Consider the following 17,291-nt stretch of genomic DNA (forward strand, 5'->3'; position numbering starts at 1 on the left):
GAGCTTTAGACAAAATTTGTCTGCTCAAATCTATAAGCTTCAAAGTGTCAAAGTTGATGGTGATGCTCTAAGTGGCTGTTACTTTTACAGATATTGCTGCATTTCAGATATTTACGGTAGCACTTCTAAATTCTGAAATGGATGTTAGAGGTGGGTCTGAGCATCAGAGGTACTGCTTGATTTCATTCATGGCTATTTCATCAGCTGCTTCCAGCATCTTCTCAGCATCACGGTGCTCAGCAGCTTATAAATGTATTATAAGTCATGGTTTCATCTTAGGGAGAGGATCATCAAGTTCCTTCTTCTTCCCTTCCTTTGTTGTAGTCCCCAGAGGGGAATTTGACTATCTCTGATGCAGCGCACCCATGCAATCAAAAGACCTGGGTGCGCTTACATGATTTATAATAAAAAGACCCACACTTGACTGATTTCATATTGCTGCATCGCTGCAGTGACTGTGCCTGAAACAAACAGGCAGAGAAACTACTGAGTAGTCATATCTACAGAGATTAATTACTGCAGTTCCTTGTACATCAACACCTGATTAATGTGAGTTGGAAATAGGAAAAACAGTCATATGATGGCTGTTTGGTTTCCTTATTCAAATCTGGAACATGCTGAAATAGGATGCCATCAATGATTTAGGCATGCAAAAGGTGCATCAGTGATGTCTTCTTTAATCTTGCAGAAGGCAAATAGGAGAAAAGCATGAGAAGCTGCAAAGGGAAAAGGAAAAAACTGCTCACTGATGATAAGACAAAAAGTAATGAGCTGAAATTTCTGTTGAGGGGAGATAGTATGTATAATGAGACTTTCTAATGGTATGTTAGCTAAGCATCTGAATAAAACTGCTATGGAAGTAGTGAAATTTCAATTACTGTAAATCTGTAAGAAAATTCTAGATTAATGTATTTCAGGGATATAGTAGGTGTCGTCGTTAATTCTGATTTGGAACATGTGGGTGGACCGGATGCCCCCTCAAGGTCTCACCCACCCCTGTTCTCAGGGAACTATTAAACAGACACCATTGCTCTAGAGAGTGCTGGAGTAGGCCAGAAAAGAGCAAATAAAGAAAAACAAAGACAAAAGGAGGAGTGAGCTTCAGAAATTAGAAAAACAAAACAAACCAACCAACCAAACAAAAAGCCACACAAAAATAAAAGAAAAAGGAGCATCATTGGACATTCACAGTACATGTAGGGAAGTGCTTGTCTATCAAACTACTCTAGCTGATAGCTCCAAAAGGAAGACAGAGGGTTTCTCTGCTGAATAACCCTGCAGTGGTAGGAAGAGGAATTAAAATGTCTGTCCTTCCCTAATCTTGAAAATACTGGACTCTCAATTTAAAAAACATTACTTTTCTTATTCTTCTCAAACCTTTCCCCCTACTTGTCTGCCTTTTCATGGTGGTACAGAACAAATCCAAGCCATAGCAGCAGCTCATTTGGAAAAAGCTGAGGCCAAGGCTCCATTTTCTATTACACAGTAGCTCCCATTCTCTGCAGAAGATCTCTGAATTTTATTAGTCATCCAGAACAAAGAGAGATAGCAAAGAAGATGGCCTGTGGAAGAGCTGTATATGTCTTTTCTCAGTTTTAAAAAGCCCAGGAATACACTAATAAATCTGCAGAACTTTAAATCAATTTTTTTTTTTTTTTTTTTTTTTTTAACCTGGAGGAAACATTTGATCCAAGTTTTAAAACCAAGAGCAGCTCTTCAATTTTGCCTCCTCCATACAATTGCCTTTCTGATTCTGCATTCAGAATCCTTGAATCTGTGGTACCTTACCAATGAAAAATACTCTTTGAGATTTAAAAGAAGTTGCAGCTTTGTTATGGTTGAATCTACATTTGCTATGAGACTGTATCATGCTGAACAAATCGAACAGATCAGACATAAAGGCATCTACTACATAATGCAGCATCTGTTGACCAGTTTTGCATTCCAGTAAGAGGCAAAAGGATCCCCAATGTGCTGTGCTTCCACCCATACTTAATGCCCTTCCATTAATCTGGTGTTCTCCAGGCTGAAGCTATATCTATATGTTTTAAATCCGTGTTAATTAAAGTGGGTACGAGGCAGTTTTAATGTTAACTTGAGTTATCAACACCTACTTATGAATTGCTCTTCATTTGAAATAATCCTATTAAATCAGATTATACTGGATGTGTATACCTTAAAAAAAATCTTCGTCTTTAGGAACAACAAGAATGACAAAACACAGCAGAATTTAGAATAGCTGCTTATGCCAGTCCAGCTAGGAAAACAAAACAAATCACTTTGTTTATCAGTTTTCGATTTTCTGTGTCCTAATGCAGGGTTTGATATGGTCATTTAAATGTTTATATTTGCAAGTGTTAGAAGCTTAAGTAGCTTTTAACACATCTACTTAATGAGCACTAAAGATGCTCATTAGTGAGCTTCAAATATAACCTTCTCTTGGGCTCTTTAGGTTAACTGTGAAAGAGAAAATTTGTTTATTGAAAGGTTCAGGAAAAAACTAGCAAGTTGTGTTGTGAGCAGAGAAGTTATGAGGTCCTGTTTCATAGGGGGTTCCGTCAATGTCCCTGTGATCCTGGCTAACCCCATTCTCTCTGGTCTTGCCATCTTTCCCTTACAAGGCACCACCACAGTGGTGGTTTCTCCTTGCTTTTTCCAGATCCCTTTCTGCTGTTGTCTCTCCGGTTGCCCTTTCTTGTACCCAGCACTGTGCGATAGGAAACAGTCAGCTTCCCACACCCTCACTATGCTCCCCACTGTGCTACAGCCCTGCTCCAGTCCAGCTGCTGTCAGGGAGGAGGCAGCATGTTTTGGCTTGGGTTGGACCGGTGCCAGATCTGATGGATAGCATGGCCATGGCACAGTCTCAGCCCCCAGGATGGCTGCAGCATCCCTGAGGGACCACTGACTTGTCTTGCTTTTTATTCCATCCTCTGATGGGTCTCTCCCCTCTGTCTGGGCAGTGTCTTTCACAACACTTTGGGGAATGTGATTATCTTTGAGACTACTTCTTCCCATCAGATTTGACTGAAGTAGGTCAATGGCTTTCATTGACGCTCATGAGGAACCATCAGACAGGTGAACAGACTGTTGCCATAAACATCACTGTCTAATGCCATAAACATCCTTTTCCACAGAAACCACAGTAATAGTCAATAATTCTTACAGCAATAAACCAATGTCAACTCCTCAGCCTTAGCTTTAATGAAAACTCAGTTTCACACAATGAATTGGCCTTGACTATAAATTAAGAAAAAATTAATGAAGTTGCCTTAGAAGTCTAGCCAGTGGCCATCAGAAATATATGCAGAGTCAGGCATAAACCTTGCTTTTCATTTTCAGAAATAAACAAGATGCTAATCTGATGAGATTTCTTCTTTGTTCAAGTTCTTAATTTTAAAAAGACAAAAAAGCTCTTGGTTTCATGATTGGTCTGTAACAGATGAAAAATTCAGGTGATTTGTACAGGCAGGCAAGAGAAGAGGTCACTGGTCTTATTCTATGATTTTTCGGAACTATAAATGCATTCATTTTCTCTTGAACACAGTACGACAGTACAAATTTGCCAACCATACTTGCATATTGTTTGTCTGGCTTATAAAACCGTATGCTCTGAAGGAGTAGTGATTGTCCTTTTAGTAATTTTCTTTTCACTTCAATAATATACTCTGTCTGTGAGTTGGATATACAACTGGAATAGCATTTTTCAATTTGCAGTGCAGTTGCCTTTAAAATAAAATTAACATAATCAGTTGCAGAATGGCATTGGATTTCTTTTTCAGGAAGTTTGTTTATACTCTTCCTCAAAGAAAATATTCAATGTTACTTTTAAAAATCATGCCTACTTCTGTGAAAGCAATTCCAATTCCATCAAAGTATATTTAATTATCCATGTGTATCTGAGTATCTGAATAGGGCATCTGACTGTATTATTTCTGCTTATATTTACAGGGGAGGGACCTGTAGAAATATTGGGAAAAAACTGATCTACCTCCCCTATAGAATTTGTGTGCTTAATATTCCCAACATGGTGCATTTTTACACTTTCCAAAGATGCCAGCAGAAAACAGTACAGAATGAGTGAAGAGAAGCAGCAAGATTTGGTAGTGAGGGCTCTGGGTTGAGGTTTCAGCTGCTGATCTCCTCAGCTTTGATGCTGGCTGAGGGGAAGAGATGCTGCTTTCTACCATTCTGCTTCTCTCTTGCTGTTTGAGTCCGTATTATCTTGTTTCCTTCCTAGTACATGGGCTATTTGGTTTGGGGCATTGAAAGTTTTGGCCCCTCTCCTAGTTGTTACCTGAAGGCAGCATTGCCATATAATATAAAAGCGAGCAATCACAGCTAAAGAGATCAAGGTAAGGCTTTTAGATTGTTTTATTTTCTCACAGGAAACTTATTCACTTCAATCTAATAGAAGTATCTGATTCCCTCATCATATCTGGATAATTTAGACCCTGTAAGGCAGTCATGAAGCTTTATAAAAAGAAAAATATAATATAATCCTTTGTTTATTTAATATGTTGTATTTTCCTTGTTCCCTTTGATAATTACATTTCAAACACTGTGACTGCCTCTCTGTAGGCAAAATCCACTTCCCGCCCCACCCCTGCCACCACTTGGATTGCTATGACAGATTATAACTGAAGATCATTAGTATTTGACTTGTGAGTGTAAGTAATATTTGTGTTGGAAGTGTTTGACCAAAGTTCAAATTCAGGACTTCTGATGCATATGTACAATATGTACGGAAAAGCTCCACGTATTCAACCGACCAGGTTTGTTTAATTGACTGCTGTTACATTAGAAGATAATTCTTAGAATGCACGTCTGGTCTAATTATTAGATCATATAAACTGCCTGTTTAGTCTATCTGTCTCCCTCTTTGTGATAGGATATTGGTCCTTTTTGTTTAAAATAGAAAAATAAGATAATAAGAGGTAAATTAAATAGCAAAAAAGGAAATGAGACTTAAATCACAGCACTGAAATGCTCATTAAAAGACGATTTTTCTTGCAACAACTTCCAAACAAATAAAATATAATAAAGTTAAATTTTGAAAGATTTTCTTGAATTACATAGATGTTCTGTTGTTACACTGCAGGAGCATGCGAAAAGTAAAATGCACATCAACATTAAAAGACACGTCCTCTCTGTATTCTTCAGAAACTGTTTCAGCATTTCAGTGATTGCTTTGTTTCTAAAAGTTAGGCTAGATAAATAGGCCCCATTTTCTTTTCATAAACTGCAGTGTTCCTGATTGTCTTTTTTGATTAATTGCTTCTCTTTTCTTCTTCACTGTGAGCCTATCATTTAAATATCCTTAGTCCAGATGCTCATAAATCACTGGAAGTCCTGGACCAGGACAGGAACACTTACATTTTCAATTAGCTTCCACATTTAACAGCTGCTGTTAGTAGTGTCTATAACAACTTGTCACGCCAAATATAATGCAATTTGTGAGCTCAGAGCTATGGGTAGGCTGTGGAGGGCACCACACAGAAGTACGTAGAGATCATTGTATATGTGTTTTGCATACTGGTAGGACAACAATATAATCAGATTTTGCTGCAGACAAGTGTTTTGTTTCAGACTTGGTTCATAATGACTACTGCATAGGGCATTTGGCAATTTTACATTGTCTACTTATAAAAGCTGATTTTGTCTACTGTTGATGATTTACTCCTATTGTACTCTTTAGCACTGTCCAAACAGATATTTCGAACTTTGTACACAAACCATTTTTCAGTTCTTAATTAGGTGTAGTAAAATGAAGCAGTGGAAACAACTAGGTACATGTAGGAGACCAGAGGTAGAAATTTTAACAAGAAAGCAAAAGTGAGGTCAACATTGACCATGGTATTTTCAAGCTCTGACAGCAGCATCTTTTAACATGTGCTGCCCCTTACTTTTTTTTGTCATTTACCTGATCTGTCATATCTGGAAAGCATGACATGGCCTTTTCTTCTTAGACTGACGAGCCTCTAAGTTATGATGTTGTCAGGGTTGTGGTCAGCAGATTTTACCTCTTTGTTCTGCAGGTCGTGAAGTGCCTTCACTGAACAGCTGCACAGAGCCAGACTTAAGCAAGGCCTTTGCAGAATTGCATGAGTACATAAATCTCTGGGGCCACTGACTCAGTCAGCGAGTCAGATCAATTTTGTGCCACAGGGCTTGTAATGAGATTTTTGATGGTATCAGCTAAATATTAACCCTTGGTGTCCTATTCTGGGTTGTTGTTTTTTTTAATACGTGAGTAGTTAGAACATCATGTTTCCAGTTCTTGAGTCTCCATTCTGCTTTAGACTATAATGTAAACTCCATATAATTACTGAATTGCTTGTATTGGAAAAATACATTTCAAATTTTATGCTCACTTTTTATCTGGTTGTTAAGGTAAGAAAATTCCTAGACCATTCTTTGATTCAGTTTTCTTTCCAGATGCTGCCAGCTACTGCTGTGGTTTTCAATAGCGAGGATGTCATAAAATGCTTCTAGGTTATATGTCCATAAAAATAATTAAGACAGATAAATCTTGCGTCCATAGGCCTTAGCTAGCTATGTAGGACTCTACACATCCATTTGAAAAATATCTAGCAATGATTAAATTCAGGAAGGTTGCAAACCACTGACCTATTGCATCCCAGCACTACTTTTGATTTTTTTCTGACTCCATAGTATCACAAAGGCACTGAGAAGATTGCAAATGTATACATAAACCAAGCATACATCCAAGCACTTATAGCAAGCATTGATTTCCACAGGACTGCGGAGGGTGCCATATGACTCCTTATATCTCTACCTATAAGTAGATGTAGATCTGGATTAGATCTTTAAGTGAAAGGACAAAATTTTCCAAATCCAATTTAGGTGTAGGAATGTGACAAAAGCAGCCATTTATGGGGAAATTAAACATTTGAGCTTTTGATTACAAATCACAGCTCTTTCCAAGTTTTGCATCTGAATCCTGGACAAAATCTGACCAATATCCATCTATATTAATTTCTAGTAATCTTGGGCAGTTTTCTCTGAAAAAGAGTGAACATAAGGGAAGTGCAGAACATTCTAGCCTGGAAAATGCATATTTACTTACTCAATAATTTTAATTGCAACATGGTATTTCTCATTTTAAATTTCAGAAATATAAAATTAACATAAGTTTTAAGAGAGATTTTTGCATTGATTTGTATTTTATAAAGTATGAGGTAGAGAGGAAGAAAGCTATTTTGAAGACACACAAGTAGAATGTTTTAGGAATGCTGATTTAAGATCTAAGCAGGAAATTACAGATTCATCCTGGAAAATTTTCAGAATCTATGCTCATTATCTGTAATGAGTGAGGATATACCCACTTCCCAAGGAGTATAACCATATTTGCATTCAGAATGTAGAAGTTATTCAGGTGTGATTCTTGGTAATAGGTGTCTCCAGTCTGGCACAATGGCTCAGGATGGAGACGAAACTCTTAATGGTGACCGAAGTCGAGACAACAGTTCTGTGTTGAAGTGCATTGAGATTTGGTAGGTTTCCATCTTTACAGGATAGTTGCATTGCATTTGTATTCAGAATTGCTAAGGTCCAAAATTGGATCTTGCATGGTGGTGGCCACGTGGAGACATTTATATCAGCATGACATCTTAGCAAAATGCATTTCTATTATTTCTCCCTATTTTGAGAACGGAAAGTTTTAAGTGGCCTGTGTTAAACAAACAGAAGTAAACGACTGCAGGGTTGTTTCCACTCCTCAGCAGGGACATCTTTTGTTCCTTCCCTGTAAGTGGGATGCTTTGCTTTTAGCCTTTATTTTCATGCAGCATCGTATCTATGGGTGCAACAAATAGATTAAATCAGGAGGTCAGTCTAGAAAAGGCTCACAAAGCTCTGTGTGATCATCCCACAACAGCTGAGCACCTCTCCAGGGCCAAGCAGGTATTGGAGAACAACCCTAGTTCTCTTAGGAATGAGGGTAGGTATTTCAAGAAACCATGTAGAGGTTTTTGTACAGATTTGATGTTATCCTTTACCTCTCCCCTTATGGGGTGATGGGTCTGCATTTCATGTATTTCACTCAGTCTTGTAAAAATGTCTAACTGAGCTTCCTCAGCTATGTAACTTACCTGAACTATTTTTGTTTTCAGTTTCAGTGACGTTTTACCATTATTCTAATCAGTACTACTAAAATATGTGGGCTCAAATCCTAGATGTCACTCACAGTTAAGCTTAGTAATGCCAGGACAGACTAACTATAAGTGCAATAATAATGCATTTCAGTGCTGCCAGCTGCAAAATATTCCCAGTCCTCCTTATAATTTTGGCTTAGCTTAGATTTGGGAAATGCTCAACAAAACAGTCTGCAGAGATTTTAAAAAATTTGTTATTTTTATTAAGTGCGGTAACAGTGCCACCATGTGGCAAATTAGCGCAATCACACATCTTATTTACTGGAAATTTTTCAAACATTAAAAATTGAGGCTAGAAAGCTGAGTTCTGACCAAAGGCTGTGTGTTATAACAGAAATAAGAAAACTTATAAAATCATAGAAAGTATTCTGCAGAAGAATCTGTCGACTCCATGAATTCCTATAAGTTCCTTGGCTATCTTTCTCCTCTACCCCTAATTTTAGGGATATCCTTGCATCTGCTCCCTCCTTTGGTCCACCACTGCCATGAATCTAGTTCCTCTGATTCCTGCAGAATGACTAACAAAAATTGTTATCAAGAATGGTCAGTCTTCAGCTAACCATTCCATAAATCTCTATATTTGGGTAGAGTTTCTTTGCCCATATTAATCTCTTAGAAAGGTGTTTCACAACTTTATTCCTCTGGTATTTAGAAACCTTCCCCTTACCAGACAGTATTTATACAGAGCCTGTAAGGCACCCTTATTTTTCATCGCCCACATTGCACTTTAGTAACCCTTATGGATTTGTAGAGAGTTATCATGTTCCCTTTCAGCCCTCATTTTCAAAAGTTAAGCAAATCATCCCATTACTCTGCTGTCTAGTAACCTAACCACTGTAAAAGATGATCCTTGGACTTGAAGATACCCACTGTTTATCAGGTAATATACATTTATAAAATCAGCATAATATGGACAGGTTTACCTCTATATTTATTCAGAACCTCTATGACAGAAATGATCTTCTCTCTCCTTTGGAGAAAGAACTTGGTTATAGTATCTTTTTAATTTATTAATATTATGGAGCAGACAAAATGCTGTGTTGGGTGGGAAGATTTTGCTGACATTGAATTCAACATATAAATTGGTGATGAGATATAGATTAGCATCTTGTACATTTTGGTTTTGCTCTGCTGTGTGCCACTGTGTTTCTGTGATCAGTAATTGCCACTGTGATCAGTAATTGCCACTGTGATCAGTAATTGCCATGTCTGTGATGCACTTGGCCTTTTCCAGCAGTCAGTAAAGTGAGAGGGTGGTATTCAGCACAAAGGTTGCTGCAGCGGCTTCAGATTCAGTTGTTGCGGGTTTTACATTGCTCTACTGAAGACACATTTGAGCCAAGCATTTTAGCATTTCATAAAACAATGGGATTGCCACTGTTTTCAAGATTAATGCCTCTCAAATACAGCGTAACAGGGAGCAAGGGCGAAGTTTAGCTCTAGGTTATTGTGCAATGCTCTGAATGCAACTGTGTAGAGCTGCTCTCTCTTTGCTGTTGTGTCATAAATCAGAGAAGGGAGAAGCAAACTGAGTTTCAGCCAAGAACATGCTTCCATTTGGTTTCAAGACTTATGTAAAATAGGAATGAAAGCCACTTTGTGAGCTAAATTCAGAGCTACTCTAATGGCTCCATTTTCCAAATTAGCTCATGACCTAGGAAAATGGGATGTGTTAAACATAAGAATAAATCTAAACTTGCTCTGCATTTAAAATATATGTTTATTTTGCTGATCTAGTGCTGGTGCTGGAATAGACAGGAGAGCGACCTCAAGAAAGCAGTGTTGCAGCTGACTTTTTTTCTGCCAATTTCTTCTTATAATCTTGACATTCACTATTATCATTAATTCAGCAGATATGTTAAATCACAAGATAAATTGCAGCAGCTACTACAAATACATAGAGAAAAAGACGGAGTAAGAGCAATAAAATCCATAACAAACATTTCACTTGACATGCCCCTCAGATATTTTGAGTAGTAAAAAAGGCATTTTGCAGATTGTCAGGATGACAGTGGGATGAACAGTGCTGTCATTAGGTTTTAATTAAGTGTAGTATGGTTCACCTACATTAGTAAATGACACCTTAAAATAAACTACCACCAGCATTTTCCAGGACTGGCTGCAGAGCTCAGGACTCTGCTGCTGTTTTATAACAGGTATAAAGCCAGATTGATTTAATTTACTACAGAAGTGCCCTTTATGCAGCTCAACCTCATAAAATATAAACCAGAGCAGTGAAAGGCGGGTTGTTTGAATATACCGGTGGCTCTGTGTATTTCTGGGACGGTTTCTGATGACAACGAGAGCGAGAGCCTTGACTGTGCTGCCTTCCCCCCGCCACTAGCAGTTGCCCAGCTGCCCAGCGAGTCAGATCAGCTTGCTGCTGTGACTGAAAATTAACTTAACCAAAAGGAAATAATTCTGCAACTTCTGTATCAGGTGATCTTGTACAATAGTTTAGAATATATAATGAAGAATATGATTCCAATGATTACAATAACATTTACGCACAATACCCAAAACGCAGGTATGGTTTCTAATTGCCTCATTAACTCACTGTAAGCTTTCCCTTCTTTATTTCCTTCACCTCCCAATTTAGATGCAAAATATGCCCATATTATTTAAGATTTGATATACTGTAAGATTACAAGTTGACATTTTCCAAAAATCAGTAAAAAGTAAAGTTTAATACACTCTTAGATGCTTTTCTGTTAGTATTTTTGAATCTTAAATTCTCATTTCAAGCTTTATTTTGGAATAAAATTTAACATTAAATTTTAGACAGCCTCTTTTTGTTGGAGGGAAATTTGGAGGGGGAAAGGTATGTTTATCTGGAGCCTTACTTAAAAAAAAGTAACTTGGCATTCCAAGATCGTTGCTAACGCTGTCATTGATTTTACCTCTGTCTTGCTGGGATAGAGACGGTGGGGCTGAATGAGGCTGTAAAGCAAGCTGGTATCGTTTCAGAAACACAGAAAGTTTGTAGGACACTAGGAAAAACAGGTTCCCAAGTCTGCAGATCAAAATATTTCACCAAGCTGTTGATAAAGGGCAAAAATAAATCATGGGTTGACTGTATTTTTCATATGGTAACATGCAAGAACTTTAATATGAGAAGGGATTTTTTTCCAAGAATGTATTTATGATGCACAGCATGAGATCTTTAAATTCCAAAATACACTATATATTTAATAGCTAAATACCTCCTTTGAAGAACTATTTAATAAGCCATTTGGTACCATGTTGTACCAGTTGTTGACCGACATCCAGGCAGATTTAATTAACCATGTCTTTTGTCTAGAAAAATCGTTTAGCAAAGAAATATATCAGATTAATCTGGCGTCAGCTCTTTCATTAGCCAGGATTCCATCTTCTTCCAGTAACCTCTTCTGTCCTTTGTCATTATTCTTATCTTCCACTCATCTTTTAATAAGTTATCCTTGAAAATTTTACTTGAAAATTTCTGCTGTATTGAAGACAGACTAAAAGGCCAGGTAGTTACCCAAATTTTTCTCTTTCTTAAGAGAAATTCTTTGGTTTCTTACAATTCTAGCATTTCAATAGTCCAGTCATAATATATCAAACAGTCAGATATGTTGTTAAAAAGCTGAATTACCAGCCCTGTGGTTTTCCAATATTTCCTTTTGTATTCTCAGTATATTTTTAGTAATGGCTTCTACAGCATGTTATTAGTCAACACTTAGGTGTGTTTCAAGATGACTTTTTCAGAGGAGGAGAGTTGTTTTCCTATTGCTCTTTTTCTTCATCATTCTATAGAATTATAAATTCTCTCTCTACTTCAGTGTTAATGTTGCTCATCTCAGATGACAGCAGTTTAAATATTGAGTATTTTTCCCCATGCATCTAGTTTTGGGTGTCAGTTTACTTTTAATGGGAGTTAAAAGGAGTGGTGTAGTGCTCTGGAACAAGACGGAAACAGAAGTTAGGCACTGTGTATGCTTCATGTGTTGCACTGTATTACATTAGGACATGCTTATTAAGAGTATTTAAATTAACTCTTTGTAGAAAAAGTTAATAATAATAAGGAAGGCTGTAAGATTCCATGAAATACATAATCATATTTTTAATTGTCTCTTTTTCCAGTATTCATAGAAAGCTATTTTTTTATATATGTACTCTCATGTATGGTGGTGGTGTCCCTGTTTGGTTCGTGTAATTACCTTCATGCAGATTTTGCTAAGAGACTTGAAAGAGACTTCTCCATCCATGCATAAGGAAGTCTCCCACCCTGCCTAATGTAGCCATTTTCCAGAATGACTAGTCACATGCAAGAGGCTGAAATGCATAGTGTAATATTGTCTGTGAAATCATCAATATTGGTGGAAATAGAAGAGATCAGTCAGGCTTCATTTAAACACAGCTATCATTTTGCATCTCCAAGAAGCTGCAGGCTCGCAGGTACAATACTGCTTATTTCTCTACATTTTGTGAATTTCTGCTTTCATAGGATGGAGTTTCAGCATGGGCTCTGCCTACCAGTTCCACAGCTGGCGAGTATTTGTGATCGTCTGTGCGCTGCCCTGTGTCTCTTCTGTGGTAGCCCTCACCTTTATGCCAGAGAGCCCGCGGTTCTTGCTGGAGGTACAATTTTCCAAGTGGTTTTTAGATTCCACAAAATTATTTTTGTGTTTACTTCATGACCTCTGTATAACAGGCATTAAGTTTGTTCAGTGACTGTACTGAATATCTTAATCTGTATGTACATTTTGTTTAAATGTTTTGATTAAATGTTTAGGTTGGAAAACATGATGAAGCTTGGATGATACTGAAGCAAATCCATGACACAAACATGCGAGCTCGTGGTCAGCCTGAGAAAGTCTTCACAGTGAGTACTGCTTTTAAAGCTAATCGTTTAGCACATCAGCAAGCTTGCTGACTGGAAAGGTCTGGAGGGCTTAAGCAATCAGTATTAATACTCTGCATTACAAAACCAATCATTTGCACTCTAAATACCTAAACATAAGAACAAAATTCCTACTGAAACTGTTATATATGCAGCAGATGTTAAGGTATCAGCCTTTGGCCGGCATATTTTTGAGCATATGAACCCACAGTGTGATAATTTTTTCTCGTGTACCAAAATACTTAGTAGACTTCATATGCGTTTTATTTATTTAATTTACTTCACCCTTAGTAATAAGAATAGGTGCACAGAAGCCCAAATGAGTTGGCTGTTCTGTCTTTAAAGTTTTGAAATTTTTTTTTTCATTTTTATCCACTAAAATGATTTCTTAAAATTAATCTTCACTTCTGTGAAATAGTAATTTCAGACATTTAATTTTCATAAAATATCTTGGAAGCTCAGCTGCATCCTGTTGACTGGCAGGTCTAATGATACGGCTATATTCAAAGTATTGATGTGTTGTTTCTATCTGGAGGAGAAATTGGTAATTCCAGTGTGGGACTTTTTTATGTCATCTTCTTTATTTATGAAGGGTGTATAAAACAATTTTGTCTTCCTGGATGCAGTAGGACAAAACAGCAGAAGGCATTTTCTTGCCTTGAAATCCAGTCTGCCTTTCCAGCTTGCGCTGTGTCGTGGGAGTGCTGGCACTCTACTCCCTCTCAGAGCCATGTGTGGCATGTTTTCCCTCTTCCAGAGGCTATATTCTTAATTTAATGCACATATAACTCAATTAAGAAATCCTCTTAAAGGTTCTGCATTTGCAGGGAGTCTCAGGGAATGACCATCTGACCATATAACTTTATTCCATTGAGGCTCACAATTTATTGCCTTGGATATGGTTTCCATTGCGCCCATTTCATTTTTTCCACAAAGAAGCTCAAGAACTCCTATATTTAGCCTAAAAGGAGGCTGTTCAGCACATCTATCACATTACATCCACATTTATTGATACACTGGTGACCTACCCCTAATCCCATCTAACCTAATGTTTTATTTTCTGACTTCATTTATGAGCAAAGGGATTTGCCTAACGCCATACAGCTAGGGTGTAATTTCACAATTGGCTCTTGTGGATCTGAGCTGCTTTCAGGTAGAGTATGCCTGTCCCCAGTCACTCTTTTTCTTCTGGCAGTGTTGATATTCATTGACTGATTGCACAGTAAGCCATAGCACAGACCCTATCCCCCTGCAGTGTTGCTTTAGGAAGGAGACAGGAGGAAGAAGACGGAAAGGTGCTGGGACAAAAGGTGGGAGGAAGGATCAGGCATGAATAAGGAAAAACCCACCACTTTCTTGGGATTTTTGCCAGTTTCTGCAATGGACAATTGGAAAATTCAACTCCAGATATTGAGGAGTTGAAGGATTAGAAATACCATACCCTATGTCAATGTTACACATGTATAGAAGTCCCCATTTTTAGCTTGCAATTTTACAATTAGAAAATGCATCATTGTCTCCTCACTGAACAATATCAGCACTTCATCTTATAAAACCCAGAAAGTAAAAAACTTATGCATAATGTGTTTGGGACATTCTTTTAGTCTCTTTTTTTTAAAATACTAGTTGGTCCTGGATATTGTGATGTTTTGACTCAATAATTTATCCACATAGATCTCCTAAACCCTGTTGCTTCATCCAGTACCATTCTATAACTTACGCATTATTCTTTTCCTCCACTTCATGTCACTAGCTATATCAGATACAACTTGGTAGTATGTTTTCTAACTCTACAGCTGATGTAACTTTTCCCCAGTCCTGCTATAGTTTTAGTGTGCTTTTCTTTTATATGTTTTCCTGATTATATTGATATCATCTTTTCCTAGAGGCTTTTTTCATAAGTCATGTGTATTCATGTTATTCATATTATTGAGGATTTTATCTTCAAACCTTTAGAACAGAGAAGGCATCAACTGATGAACAGTTGGGTTTAGAGTTAGAAACTCCAAAATGATGTATTCTAGTTACTGGTTGTGGAGGTGGTGGCTCTTAATACTTTTGATCTCTCATGAGAGCAGTGACATTAACAGAGATGGTAGTAAGTTGATAGTATCTTCTATTATGGCACTACCCAAGTAAAACATTTATGTACATGCTTAATTACCTTTCTGGGCCCTTCAAATATGTATTCATTAGATCTGTTGGTTTAAAAGTTTAAGTAAAAAAAAAATCTTTGTATCCTTAAAACCAAAATTCTCTCCACACTTTCATTTCCATGTATTAATTAATCTTTTTTTCTGCAAACATTTCCCTTTGCACCATGTCTTGATTTTGTAATATTTAAAATATTGCATAATTCTAGCCATTTCTTTTAAACAGAAGTTTCATTCTCATTAAAATAGGTATTCTTTATTGTTTTGCTTTCATTCTTCATATACTGGCAGCTGAATTTGCATGGTCCAGATGGGCCATTGTGTTGATTCAATAGGACTTTTCTTATGTTAAAGAACCATCAAGGCCAGGGGCTTTTTGTCCCCAGTCACATACAGTGGTCCTAGGATATATACATGTTTCCCCAACCTCCACAGCTCCAAATGAGCCAGGTGGCCAGGACAGAGAAAAGGCTGCCCCAGAGCCTGCAAGAGTGGTACTGGTTTATATAGCGTGATTCAAAACGCATGCCCTTTCTGCCCGGAGGTGTGGCATGTGAGGATATCTGTATGTACAAGGTCTTAAATAATCTTGAAGGACTCAACTTGGTCTTTTGTATAACATGTTTCATAAAAGCAGTTTAAGAAAAGTTTAAAATCAATGGAATGATGCAGGCAGGATTATTGCTATTGAAAGAGGCATGACGAGAAGGGTACGGGCTTTTGATATAGTCATGGTTTGGCAAGACAGTGAGCTGCAGTATTTGAGAAATGAGGGTGGTTATAGCTAAAACTGCTTAGTGGGCTTTTGTTTGGTTTTGTTCACGGGATGAGGCTGCTGGTGCATCTTAAACAGTGTACATCTGTAAAAGCAGTGGGCTGAAAACTAGAGGTTTACCATCAATACTGCTATTCCCTGATGTTCTGTAATCGACTATGATACACCTGTGGGTGGTGGTGTCATTCTCTTTAGAAGAAACACAAGGTGTTGCCACCTCCAGAAACTGCAGCCAAACATTGAACATTCTGTTGCTCTCTCGCTCCTTATGTGTCAGTCCCTTTCCCCATTTTATTTATTTTCTTTCCATTGTCTATTTATCTTCTTTTTAAATAAACTGTGGATGAACACACTGCCTTTTGTGATACTGCTATGAACCTGTGACAAGAGGGGAAGCCAAAACCAAAACCATACAATGGTATAAGTTTGTCAGGTCCTGTGTCTGGAAAGACCATATAACACGTTCTGCTAAGCAGGAGAGTGCAGGTGAAAATTAGCATTGTAGGAAACATCACATTCTCTGTCACTGGTAATTCTGTATTTTTTCCTGATGTCTGTTTATCTCATTTCACTTTAGATGAAGTAGATGATTGTTCGTAACAGCAATAACACGAGCAGTTCCAGATCATTTCACCTAACTTTTTCTCTCTTCATTAAAAAGGACAGTCAACATCCAAAAGACAAAGAGAGTTGCCCATCTAACACTACAGGAAATAAGAACAAAAGAAAAATGTTATTCAACTATTAATTCTTGACATGTTAAATACTTCTATGTTCATTACTGTATCTTTAATCAATAGACTTTCAACAATTTTGTGACAGCAAGTCAGAAACAACATGATAGCAAAATCTGGACATGGTTAACTGAGGGTTTAAATAATGTTTTATCCTTTGCAGCATTAGGGTTATGTGCAGCAACGCTCTAGCAGAACCTGACAGCTTGTTTAAGTCAGAGGAAATGGATTTCCTGCATGCTTTGAAACTAGAGCTTTTCCGATACAGTTGCATCCGTAATTAGTTTTGACATTCTGGTGTGCCACTATTGCTTTATATTTCTAAAGCATTTCTAGTGTAGACACAGGTTTAATACCTGCTCATTTTTAGTTTATGGTATTTATTAAAACCTTCCAATACTCCTCAACAGGTAGTTAATGATTCAAGAAAATGCAAACATTTGCTTTTCTTTTTTTCTTTCTAGGTTAACAGAATCAAAACTCCAAAGCAGATAGATGAGCTCATAGAAATAGAGAGTGATACAGGAACTTGGTACAGGAGGTGTTTTGTTAGAATTCGCACAGAGCTATATGGTGTAAGTAACAACA

At 37.4% G+C, this 17,291-nt stretch overlaps 1 protein-coding gene across 1 annotated transcript in view; it reads left to right on the forward strand.

The window, feature by feature from the left end:
• Nucleotides 1–17,291, forward strand: part of SV2C (synaptic vesicle glycoprotein 2C) — a 77,734-nt gene that overhangs the window by 40,912 nt on the left and 19,531 nt on the right. Inside the window, exons 4-6 of the mRNA XM_009637239.1 lie at nt 12,646–12,779; nt 12,934–13,023; nt 17,168–17,278. Coding sequence (XP_009635534.1) covers nt 12,646–12,779; nt 12,934–13,023; nt 17,168–17,278 — 335 coding nt within the window. The remainder of the gene's footprint in view (nt 1–12,645; nt 12,780–12,933; nt 13,024–17,167; nt 17,279–17,291) is intronic.

Source organism: Egretta garzetta, unplaced genomic scaffold (assembly GCF_000687185.1).
Source record: "Egretta garzetta isolate BGI_Z169 unplaced genomic scaffold, ASM68718v1 scaffold424, whole genome shotgun sequence".
Classification (NCBI taxonomy): domain Eukaryota; kingdom Metazoa; phylum Chordata; class Aves; order Pelecaniformes; family Ardeidae; genus Egretta; species Egretta garzetta.